Source organism: Leucoraja erinacea, chromosome 31 (genome assembly GCF_028641065.1).
Source record: "Leucoraja erinacea ecotype New England chromosome 31, Leri_hhj_1, whole genome shotgun sequence".
NCBI classification, from domain to species: Eukaryota; Metazoa; Chordata; class Chondrichthyes; order Rajiformes; family Rajidae; genus Leucoraja; species Leucoraja erinaceus.
In genome coordinates, this window is record NC_073407.1 from 20,262,491 (window position 1) to 20,275,029 (window position 12,539).

The 12,539-nt window shown below is 39.2% G+C and overlaps 1 protein-coding gene across 4 annotated transcripts in view; it reads right to left on the minus strand.

Annotated features, from left to right (window-relative positions):
• The window catches only part of tsc1b (TSC complex subunit 1b), a 42,120-nt gene that overhangs the window by 2,155 nt on the left and 27,426 nt on the right, over window positions 1-12,539 (minus strand). For all 4 annotated transcript variants that reach the window (XM_055660244.1, XM_055660245.1, XM_055660242.1 and 1 more), the window contains 7 exons: window positions 11,322-11,365; window positions 9,987-10,153; window positions 8,571-8,753; window positions 7,236-7,346; window positions 4,443-4,565; window positions 3,029-3,222; window positions 2,660-2,818 (listed from right to left, as the gene is read on the minus strand). In XM_055660244.1, the coding sequence (XP_055516219.1) occupies window positions 2,660-2,818; window positions 3,029-3,222; window positions 4,443-4,565; window positions 7,236-7,346; window positions 8,571-8,753; window positions 9,987-10,153; window positions 11,322-11,365 (981 nt within the window). The remainder of the gene's footprint in view (window positions 1-2,659; window positions 2,819-3,028; window positions 3,223-4,442; window positions 4,566-7,235; window positions 7,347-8,570; window positions 8,754-9,986; window positions 10,154-11,321; window positions 11,366-12,539) is intronic.

Sequence of the window (12,539 nt, forward strand, 5' to 3'; positions counted from 1 at the left end):
CACCACCTTGCCGCCCAATTTATTACAAACAGTTCAGCAGAAACATGTTTGATTTATTACCCATCAATGGTCAAAAACTAATACGATCAGTCATATGGTGGTGTGGTGAGTTTAAAAAAATGTCAAAATTAAACTTCAGAATAAAAATATATAAACAAAACAAAAACTGTGCCCATCACACATTCTCAGTGTCGATACATTCAATAGTGCCATATTCAGAGGTGTTTGTACCCATCTTTAAAACAAAACACCCTTGCCATTCCTGTAGCCCCCTGGGGTGGTATCCCTTCCCTTGCTTATGGGGTGTCGACACCGGACTCTGCCCCTCAATGTCTGGTTGGGGTGATAAGAGAGAGCAAACCTTAAAGATCAACAACTGTTAAAACTATTTTATTTTATTTTATTTAAACTCAATCCTAAATGATTAGCAAGGGCATCAAAGGTTGCAGCGAGAAGGCAGGAGAATAGGGTTGGGGGGGGGGGGGGGGGGGTGGGGAATAGATATGCTATGATTGAAAGGTGGAGCAGACATGATGGGCCCAATTTCCTAATTCTGCTCGTGTTTTATGGCCTTATATTCAATCTCTTATCCTGATAGGGTTAAGGATTGGGCCATAAGAAACATTTTATTGATTTTTGATTTCACTAGTTCAAGTTGAGTTACATAATTATATAGCACAGGAAGCAACCATTTGGCCAAATGTTCTATTTTATTTTAAATGCCACACCGATCTTCTATAAATTAGTTTCAATAAGGCCATCAGCATTACTTCCTATACTTCAGGGATTACCATAGGGCATCTGGTACCCTGTACAAGGGGGCATTCACTAGTTCATTGTCACAACCACACTAAATAGTGGCCCCATTCAACCTTTACACACACAATGGTGGCAGGAGTTACCAAATAATCAGGCAAAGTGGCAAAGATTCTTATTTGCCAACATGGAGACACGACCAAATGCATCTATTATTCAAATGCATCAATTATTCAATGGAATTAGAAAGCTAGGTGTATGGTTGGACATCAGAAAAATGAATTAAAAAGTATTGGAGAATAAAAAAAAATCATATTTCATTGCAAGTCCCTCAGTCTTGAAATGTAAAGGATAAAGTTTGTACCTATAGGAAACCCTAAAAGGCCCATAACACAAACAATTTTTAAATTAAAAAAACAGGATAGTCAATAGGCTACTGCGGCAAAAATAAGTCTCATGGTCAAACGATCTCCAAACAGGAATGCCATGTATCACATTTTTGTCTAATGATTGAGCAACTTTGAATATTGGAAGGTACACAAAATTGCTGGAGAAACTCAGCGGGTGCAGCAGCATCTATGGAGCGAAGAAAATAGGCAACGTTTCGGGCCGAAACCCTTCTTCAGACTGATGGGGGGTGGGAGGGGAGGAGGAATATTGGAAGGGTCAACCTGGAATAAAGGCTACAAATTAAAAAAAATAATGGGTTAATTTTGAGGGACCCTAGTTTAGGTTTAGAGGGATATGGGCCAAACACAGGCAGGTATAACCAGTGAAGATGTGGCGTGTTGGTCGGTTTGGGCAGGTTGGGTCTGTCGGGCCTGTTTCTACACTGCATGACTAGTTTTAATAGGTGTCAATTATAGCCTTTCTAATGTCTGGGTGGAGTTCACGAAGTTTCTTTCACCAAGCAAGTTGGACCTTTCATATTTTTGGACTAGGTATTAATATTTTAGTACATGTATATATTAATTTGGGCATATGTATTAACTATATATCACCTATGTGTATTAAAATATGCCCACATTTGTTCTGTAAAAGCAGGTAGATCTCACTCAGTTTCATGATTTTTCAGTAGACAACAGTTTTCCAAGACTCACGGGGGTAAAAGAAAAACTGCTTACTCATGACAAAATGCCACGATGTATCAGCTTCCTGGTCAAATTGTCCACCTCATGAGGTAAGGTTCAGCTGATTTCATTTGGTTAGTAATCAGAAACGGATTAAAAAAATCCATTCTAATCCCTTCCCCATTCCGACTTTTCTGTCCCTGGCCCCTTTGCCAATATACTGCCAAATGCAAACTGGAGGAACAGCACTTCATATTCCACTTGAGTAGCTTACAAACAAAAAGGTATGAAGATTGAATTCTCCAATTTTAAGTAACTGTTAACCTAACCCCCTCACCCCTTTCTCCCCTCCCCCCCGTGTCCCACCTGGACATTAACCCCCACCCAACCCTTCCACCCACATCCCATCCTCTGGCTTCACAATTTGTATTTCTTCTCTGGCCTTAATGCAATCATCTGCATACCAAACCACCCCCCTTCTCACCCATAACATACCAGTTTCTGTCCTTCCCCTCTTCTCTTCCAGCTTTCTTCCCCCCACCACAGTTAGTCTGGCGAATGGTCCCAACCCGAAATGTTACCTATCCATGTTTTCCAGAGATTACTCCAACAATTTGCAGCTTTATTGTAGGCCAGCATCTGCAGTTTCTTGTTTCTCTCTATTCCAGCTTTGTCTCTACTACTCAAGGGTCCCAAACCAAAACGTTGCCTATCCATTCCCTTCAAAGTTGCTGCCTGACCCAGCATTTCTCATTTTACTCAAGATTCCAGCATCTACAGTTTGTTGTGTCTTCAATCATAAGAGTCGCATTAAGTTAATTTAATGAACTTACGTTTCCTGTGCAGACTGATCGTTATTCTCTGCTGCAGACATTTTCTCCGGAGGTCCCGTTCGCTCCAACTTGCTGTAAAGTTCCAAGATTTCAGTCTGTAGTGTTTGTGTTATCCGTTTCTGAGCTTCGTAACGGCTTTCTGCTGCTTGCAGCTCTTCACTGAAAGAAATACAGATGAAATAGATATCTGTAAAACACTGTGAAGGTGCTCAGGCATCTCAAAACCTGCCCTCCTGCTACAAAATCTGAAGGACACGTTTCAAATCCTTCAGAATGCCATTGGTGCAAAGTGAATAATTCAAATGAATAAAAACACCACTATGGTGAGGAACCGTACCAAGATCTTGGACATGCACTGCACCATCATACCTAGCCATATTTTTTACATTCTCCAGGTATTTTTTTTGCTCCATTAAAAGATGCTCTTTCTTATTCAGCTGGCTTTCGAGTTCCACAATGCGCCGTTGCGATGCCTCCATCCGCTGGATTTGCTGCTGGATGCGGTTCCTCATTTTCTCCTTCTCTCGAATTAAAGTGGCTTGAACCATCTCTGTCTCTGCTGCCTGAACAAAATGACGAAGGCGTGGTGGGGAGAGGGAGAAGGAATAAAAAGGAAGGGATCTTCCATGAATAGTAGCAAATTGTATTCCAGGTAACAGTCTGATATACATTTTATCTTCCGATTGTTTATACTTTTCATTCATCTGCTAGGGTGTTGAATATTTCACCTGACGAAGTACACCTCTCAGAAAGGTACGCTTATTTACAATAGAAGGTTTGCCTGCAGTTGGGCAGAAAGACACATGTATATGCATATAAAACTATGCAAGAACTGAACTCAGTGTCCAAAAAAGGAAATGAATGAGGTCAGAAAATACTGAAAACACTCAGCATCTGCTGTGGAAGAGAATTAATTATTGTTTCACGTTGATGAGCTTGCATCTGAATGGCATATGAGCTTGCATCTGAATGGCATATATATTTAGGATTACTGATGAAATACCATGCGTTTTTCTCTCCCCATGAATTGCCTGACCTGCAGTATTTTCTATTTTATCTGTAACTTCCCAGATCTGCAATACTTTCAAAATGGGCACTGGTCTTAATATTAAGGTACTACATAATTAGCAAGTAACAAAGAGAAATGTCCCAAAGCACCACATAAAAGCTCATCTGACAAAATGTGATAATCACCAGGAAATTGTGACAGATGAATAAAAGCTTGATCAGAGCGCTGGAGAGCTTTCAGAATCAGAGTTAGTGTGGAAACATGCCCTTCGGCCCACTGAATACATGCTAAACATCAACTACACCTTTACATGAATCCTATATTCATCCTTTTAAAAAAAAAATGGAATGCCTTACTTGGAAGCTGTGCAGCCTAAACCCAAGTACAAAGGGAATCAGGGATGAAAGGGTGGACTAGGTTGGTCAGACAGACATCAGAAGGTTGAGGGGTAGAGATGGGTAAATGGATAGGGGAGGGCTACTGGATGGTATAAAAAAAAAAAAAAATGTTTGAAAAATACAAATGTATCAACACCACCATGCTTTGCACAGTTTGGTTTCCCTGATGTACAAAGGTAGACAGACTAATTAACAAGGATCTTCAATTTTTTTAATTATTAATCAATTAATTAATTTTATTTTTTACATAAAGCTACAGCTTTGGCCAATTTCTCCTGCGATTTCTCAGTTCAAAGAACTGCTGAACACGAGTATGTTTGCACAGTTTCCGCAACACACGCAATCAAATTCCAACAATGTCTGCCAAAAATCTTACCTTAGCCGAACCCATCTGAGAGTTTAGCAATTTCTGCATGTGCAATTCATTCACTTCACTCAGAAGCAGGAGCTGTTTATTCAGCCACTCCATTTGCTGCTGCACAGACTGGGTACTCGTAAACTAGGAATAATACAACAGGGATGATCAGCATTTCAGTGGGAACAATGGCATGGTAGGGAGGGTTAGGGAAGAAATGGTGTTGTACAAAGGATGACGGGGGGGGGAATCAGAAATCAACAGTTGGACTTTAGTTCCCCTGCTGCCAAAACACCGAGCACCACCACCTACAGCACTAAATGAGGCAGTGACCAAAGTCCCCTGAAGATACACAATTCCCCTCCGCAAAATGGGAATTTGAATGGAGACGGGAATGGGAGAGCCAGAGTGGATTTGGAGGATTGACAAAACTGATACCTTGCTTTAAGTTAATAGCAGTATAAAACCAGTGACCACCTTAAACACAAAATACTTGATATTGGTATATTACTGTCAAACGCACTGCGATATAGTGAAAAGTGTTTGTGTGCTATCCAGTCAAATCAAATCATACTATACACGAGTACAATCAGCCCATAGACAAGTACAATAGGCAGTTCAAGGAGAAAAATACCTGTGCAGAATATATGTTATAGTATTATTATATAAAGTGCAGGATCTGAAATGAGGTGGGCTGGAAGATTGAGACTACACACTGGATTATAGGAGGATGATCTAAGTGGTCTGATAGCAGTGGGGAACAAGCTGTTACTGAATCTGGTGGTACGTGCTTTCATGCTTATATTTATGTAACGTGGTGTGTTTAAGTTACTGGCAGCCAGACCTCCGGACCATTCAATATTTAAAAGTAATAAATAAAACTGGAATTAAAGTTAGTCCTCGTCATGGTAGCCATGAACATACTGTCATTAAAAAAAGAGAAGATCTTCAGTTTCTACCCATGCTGACCACCAATAAGGCAGGCTCCAAATGACAAGAGACAATTATAGATGGACAATAAATGCTAGCATTACTAATGACATTCATTCACAGGATGTGGGCAAGTAAAAGCAGTAATAGCCTGCACTTGGAATTTATTTTTCATTCAAATTCACTACGGTTTCCTGTTTCACATATTTTCAGCATTCAAATTGCTCAACTCAGAAGCAAATCAGCAGAAATCAACTTGTTGGGGAGTTGCAAGTTAAAGGTTACAAGTTTGCGGTGAGAGGGGGCAAATATAAAAGCGATAAATATTTCCACACAAAGAGCGGTGAATATCTGGAAAGGGCTGTCAGAGGAGGTTGCTTACAGGGCTTTTTGACAGGTTCTTAGTCGAGAAAAATGTAGGCAAATGAGATTAGCACATATAAACTATTATTATTGTTGCACTACTATTGTTTTTTGTGTGCAAGTGTGTGTGTGTGTACGTGAGTGTGTGTGTGTGTGTATATATATATATATATATATATATATATATATATATACATACATACATATATATATATATATATATATATACACACACATATATACATACATAGAACAATCTTTCCTATGTATATTGTTTATATAGTGTATATGTTTATATTCTGTTGTATATATATAGAATTTATATATCTGGGATATATGGAATATATATATATATATATGCAATATATGTTCCATATATAAATATATTGCCATGCAGTGATATAGGTTGATAGGAGTTTCTTCCCAGAGGCATACATACTTTTACACCACACACACTACAGAATATATATATATATATATACACACACACACTGAACTATTTTTCCTCTCGCTTATTATATTGTTTACAGTGTACTATGTTTACATATTCTGTTGTGCTGCAGCAAGTAAGAATTGCATTGTTCTATCTGGGACATATGACAATAAAACACTCTTGACTCTTGCTGTTGCCTGCCTAGGCTTTCTGTGCTGGATGATTCTATGAAATAGTTTTGAGTTCAGGTAATATGATTGTTTACTAAAACACCCACATCAGTTCAGCAAGTATTTTGATTTCTATCCGAAATAATTTATAGCCAGTTTAGTACTTTTGAAGTCCATATTCCATCAGAAGCAACAGCATTCGATACGCACAAACAATATGGTAAGGTTGTCTTGTTGGCTTGGGAATAAATGTTGGCCTGGAGATCTGGGAGAACCGGCCTGTTTTCCTCTTGGAGGAAAGGGCTCGTTACATTTACTACCTCTGAAAATTGGCACATCAGGTGGTACTTCCTCAGCATTGCTCTGGAATGCTACACTGTTGTGCACTCAAGCTTCTTAAGGAGACTTAAACCAACACCTTTAACTCAAACGACAGCACTCCCACCAGGCCACAACCAAAAGCAGGATCTAATTAGGTCATTCTTCCTTATCTGCAAAAGATCCAAATGAAGTTTTCAGTCAAAAGGAGGCGGCACCAATTGTGTAGAAACCTGGGGGTAATGGCAGCAATTCTGAAAAGCAGTGAAGGGGTAGAATATCACTCTAATATTGGACAGACACATGCAGCGAGGTTGATAATAATAAGTTTTACACAATCTAACCGTTGCTGTACTTCAGTTGGATGTGTTTTATCAGATAGCAAAAAGAGTCTTGTTCTGTATCTAAATCATGATGTACATGATCTTCATTCAATGGGGAAACTAAATAAGATTGAATGAAATTTGTGTTTGTTCGTTGACTATGGCCAAATGCAAGAACATATTGGGAATGTAATTACTGCAAGCCCCAAGAGCAGAATGAGGCTTGGGCTAATTACATTCACAATATTTCTATTAGGTAGACTGCCACATTCCTTACCTTCTCAGTCATCTGGTTCAATAGATACGCTGTGTTGCATGCTTTGTTATTGGCTTTCTGTAGCTCCAGCTTCAATTCTCCGATCATCTTCTGACAATCTTGCAGTTTATTCTGACAATGGAAATGATACAAAAGTTGAGATACTCAAATCTCAAGGTACAATGAGGACTAAGCAATGACCCAAGATCGCCATTGCTGCCCTGAAAGCATTCCTTCCGCAATAGGGAATGTGTAATGTTTAACATTGTGGCCTCTGCCCCACTTAAGTCTTCCAAATATTTAACAGAAATTACATTTCAACCAAGCAGCTCAGCAACAAATGCTTCTTAATAGTTTAATCAACTCTATTCACCACATTACATGAGCATTTGACTAAACACACAGTGCTTTCAACTAAACAAAAAGTTTAATTTGCCCTTTTGAAAGTTACTTTGAATCTATTTCTATTCTTACTCTTTTGCCATACATGTTCATCTTTTTAATATGCATTAAATTTGTAACATGTGTATCGCCTTCCAATGAAACGGTCACCTTCACAAAACCATTTATCATTAACTATCATTAAAACTACATTCAAAATGTTGATTTACTTTTTTTGAATAAAACTTGCATGATTTAGCCTCAACTGCTTTTGCTGAATGTCCTCCTTCCATCCCTCCCCATACATCCTCAACCCTGGGAAAGACGTATTCGAGCAGACAGTTGAACTCCAAGAACATAAGATGTAAACATTCACTGCATTGGTCTGAAGTATCTACCACATTGATTTTTCAGAGCTTTGAAATGCATAAACCAGTTCTCAGCATTGTTGTCAATGGACTTAAAATACCATCCAAGTTTGGAAACCATTCCTTCATTCCCACCGGATTGAAATCCTAAAACTCCCTACTCGACAGCACTGTAGCAATATCACCACACAACCTACAGTAGCTCATGAGAGCTGATCATCACCTTTTCAATGTTAAGCAGTGATAATAAAAAATGTTGACCTCGATATCAAGGTTAACATCTTATTAATAAAATGGGAATCAGAGTAACAGAAATCCTACCACAAATATTGGATTCAATGGAATTTTATTGGTTAGTAAAGACTCATTGAGTTAGTTTACTGCAATGCACATGAAAAGATGAATTATGTATCAATACCAAGTCTGTATGCTGGAATTTAGGCACAATTATTTTCATCATCTGATTCCATCCTGACATTTGGGGATGTGCCTGCTTTATCTTATTTTCTTGGACTTTAACTGTCTGCTCAAAGATTTCCTTCCCAAGGCTGAGGATGTATGGGGCGGAATTAATCCAAATGCAACACAGGTTCCAGCCAGTTTTTACCTGTAGCTCCTGACAACTGGCACGATAATCATCGCGTCCCTTCTGGAGCTCCGCAATCTGGCTGTTGAGATGTAGAATGATGGAATCTTTCTCCTTCTTCAGCTGCTGATAGTTATCCTGTTCGATCATCAAACTGTGCTTGAGGGATCCGATATCCAATTCTTGGAGCTTTAGCTGGTCCTTCTGTGTATCAGGGTTGGCAAAAAAAGGGGAACTGAGGCTCAGTCGCAGCAGTCAGAAAATAAACTTCACCATTATCCGGAGAGGGAAGCAGAATAAAGTATGCTGCTCAAACCTCCCCCCACATAACTGTTGTTTGAACAAAGACCTTAAACCATCAGTTGCAATTGTCCCATCCAGGTTTGGTTGATTTTTTTTGTTACTGCAGTTCCATAAAGGCTCTGGTCGTCCTTTCCCCAAGTGCCTTTATAAGTTTTAACCAAGACTGAATACTTAGTTTATCTGAATTTTGCAGGGCTTGGTGATGGAGGAAGAATGACAGAGCACTGTAATCACGTTAGTGAGTATTACTGAACGACCGAGAGCATAAATGATGAGTTGTATTTCCAAAACAAAACCCAACAGATACCAATGTGAATCTTGCCAGGTGACAACTTTTTGCTCGATGGATTCTATTATCTTTAATATTAACATAATTTACAATATTTGTGTGAAAGATTCCATAAACAGCAAATTACTGAATTAAATGTTGATTTTAGAAGAAAATTGATAGAAGTGGGAGATCTGATCTCTTATATTCAGTTTAGTGGACAGTTTGCATAGCAGCTAGTAGTATTGCCTCACAGCTTCAGACTTGGGTGCTACTTCTGCAGAGTTTACACATTCTCTCCATAGGCTGCAAATGGTTTACTCCAAGTGCTCTGGTTTCCTACTACGTACCACAGATGTATTGGTATGTTAAATATTTACAGCAATGGGGTGGGAGATTGCAACCTTCACATGGTCCATCTCGTTTCCACTAATGCAATCAACCTGACGTGCACAAACAAAAAAATCAAATAGAACAAGTTGGCCTACAACTTTAGGCTGTGCACGCCATACGCAAGAAGATTTACAGCAATTACCCCTTAGGGAATAATCAAAGTGGAGTTGGTGGGCATGAGTGAGAGAATAAGTTGCAGAGGTACTGGAAAATAACCAGAGAAGGAATGGGACAAATGGAATTGCTCCCACAGAGCCTGCATGGACCCAATAGGCTGAATGGCCTCCTTCCATGCAAACATTTAAAAGGTTTGAAAATACCTTTTAGGTTGACTGTGCAACCAATCAAATGGAGGAGAAATGTATAAAAAAAGGAAAAGCAAAAGTTAGAACCCAACTTTCTTGCATATCTAATGCATAAAATAAACGTTTCTGAAACATGAGCTATGTAGCTGTATACTTTTAAAACCTCACCATGGCTAAATTTTGTTCCTCCAGTGCAGTTGCCTTGAGAATTTTGCGCAGTAAACGGCGATTCCGAACAGCATGTTGTTCTCGCTTGTAACGTTCATAAAGTAATTGGTTGTGCAGTAGAACGAGTTGATTCCTCAGAGTGTGCAGCTCATCCATGGGAGCAGAACCTGAGATCAAAAGTATTACTTTATTTTAAAAAATGAAAGCAACAACTGGCTTTGAAAGGACTGTTGCCAAGCTGTATCAATGACTATTGCATCTGGCTTTATGCGTCACCCACCCCACAAACAAGAACCAGTTGCTCACTACTGAATCCTGAAATGGCGGTGCAGGCTCGAAGGGCCGAATGGCCTACTCCTGCACCTATTTTCTATGTTTCTACGTGGCTGCTGTAAACAATTTGCACTCACACAGCATCCTTCGCATGGTTAAAAAGAGATTGTAGATGCGATGGAATGTAGAATAAAAATGTTAAATATCGAGATAAATTTACACCAGGTGAGACAGCTGAAGGAACATTTGCCATTGGTGAAGCAACTAAAATAGAGATTTCACGTGGCCAAAATTAAATGAGTTGATTAGAAAGAGTGTGCGACACATTTGTGGCGGCAGAACCTAGGATCAATAGGTCAGATGTTTGATGAAAAGCAGGAGGTATGTAGAATGAACCAAGGAGAAATTGGAACACAGGGCCAACATTTAAAAAAAGTTGCCAAAAACAGGAACCAAGGGGCAAGCAAACAAAATGAATGACATGGTCAACAGAACTGGATGAAAGTTAGAATACAGATCTGTGGTGGTGGTGGTGTGGTGGGGGGGGGGGGGGGGGGGGGGGGGGGGGGGGGGAAAGAGGGGAGTGGTGAAGAGAGAGACGAGGAGTGACCAACAGACTCTTTTGTGTACTGTCTAGGCAAAAACAAAACAACAACAAAAAAATCACCGTTCCTTCACAGTACATGTGACAATGAAGTATCTGTCTAAATTGCAGAATTTTATAGAAACTCGGGTTCAGTGCAAGATCAGAGGCAAGGAATAGTTCAATTGGGAAGCAACAAAAACACTGGCAATGTATGCAGAGGTTAAACCTAAAAAAAAAAAATCTGTAAAGAAAAACACATCCAAGGCTACCTATTTATTGTAAAGCAATTAAAAAGTAGCACGTATCAAGAAACGATGAGCATAATGTTGTACATTTATGTCCAATTATAATGCATCTGATTGACAGGACGACTTGCATTAAACTACAGCTCATACCCAATGCTGCATCATTTGTAGGTTTGTTTCTCAGCTTCACTCACGGTAATTGGAGAGGTATCATTAATATGTAGCACATACCTCCAAAGTGAGTCCAGTCTGCAGATTTGCTGGGCAGAGGCAATCTAAAATAGATACAGGAAAGCAACAGTAAGAAATTGATATCAAACAATACTTGTTAATCATTTTACCAATTAACTTTTCAATTTATGCAAAGTTATTACAATGACAGTGAAATAATATCAATTATAAACTGCGTGTTTCCACTTGAACAGTGAAATAAGGCAAATTAATCAATTTTGCCAAGTTTCAGAATCTCATGCCCTTTTTCTTCATATATCCATCCATCTTACTCCTCAGAAATTAGATGATCATTGGAAATATGATTGCACCCAAATCAGAAGGTCCTCAGTAGCTGAATATTTAATTCACATCACATTAGAGCCCACAAGAAGAATGATTTGAGTTGCATATTAATAGGTTACTTTAGCGTAGAACCAAATCTCATCAAGAGTCAGTAGATCAGCAGGAAAAGGGAAAGGGAATACGTACAAAGTTGTACAAATGGTTACCTGTGATTGATTAATGGGATAGTGAAAGCAAGAGCCAATTGACCATGCAGAGGAATGTAGTTCAAACCCCTTGGCAGCCAACTTCTTGGCCAAGGGCAAAACTCTCAGCTAACATTTCACTACAAAACCGAAGGCTGCCGTGTTTATGAAGTCAAAAAGGAGCCCGATAATCCACACAGCAAATTTACACTAATATGTCTAACAACCCTAAAGAAAAAGCCACATCTTATTTCCTGACGTTTCTTTCTGTGCATAAATTATTGGGAAACTTGGGACTAAATCAGCGGGACAGGCAACATCGGGAGATGCTTTATGATCTCCATAGATCACGGAGATAACTCCAGTGATGCTGACTGTCACGCTGAGTTACTTCAGCATTGTGTCTATCTTTGGTTTAAACCAGCATCTGCAATTCCTTCATACATATTAAAAATAAACATAGTTGGTCAAAGTTTGGTGTGTACAAGGGCCAACAGTGGTTGTAATGAAAACCACTGGATGTCCAAAGTGGAAGTTGCGACAAATCACAGTACAGGCGAGATACAAAACTAAGTGATGCTTCGAGGATTCTGCCCTAAATTAACTAACCAAACTTAAACGTAAAAACAGCTTCCGATCAGAGGCAATTCCATTTTGTTCTGGATAAAAAGTAGATCAACACTGGCTATATAACTAGACAATAGAAGAGCTTATTTTTTATTTCCTCCCACACAAGACCAATTCACAC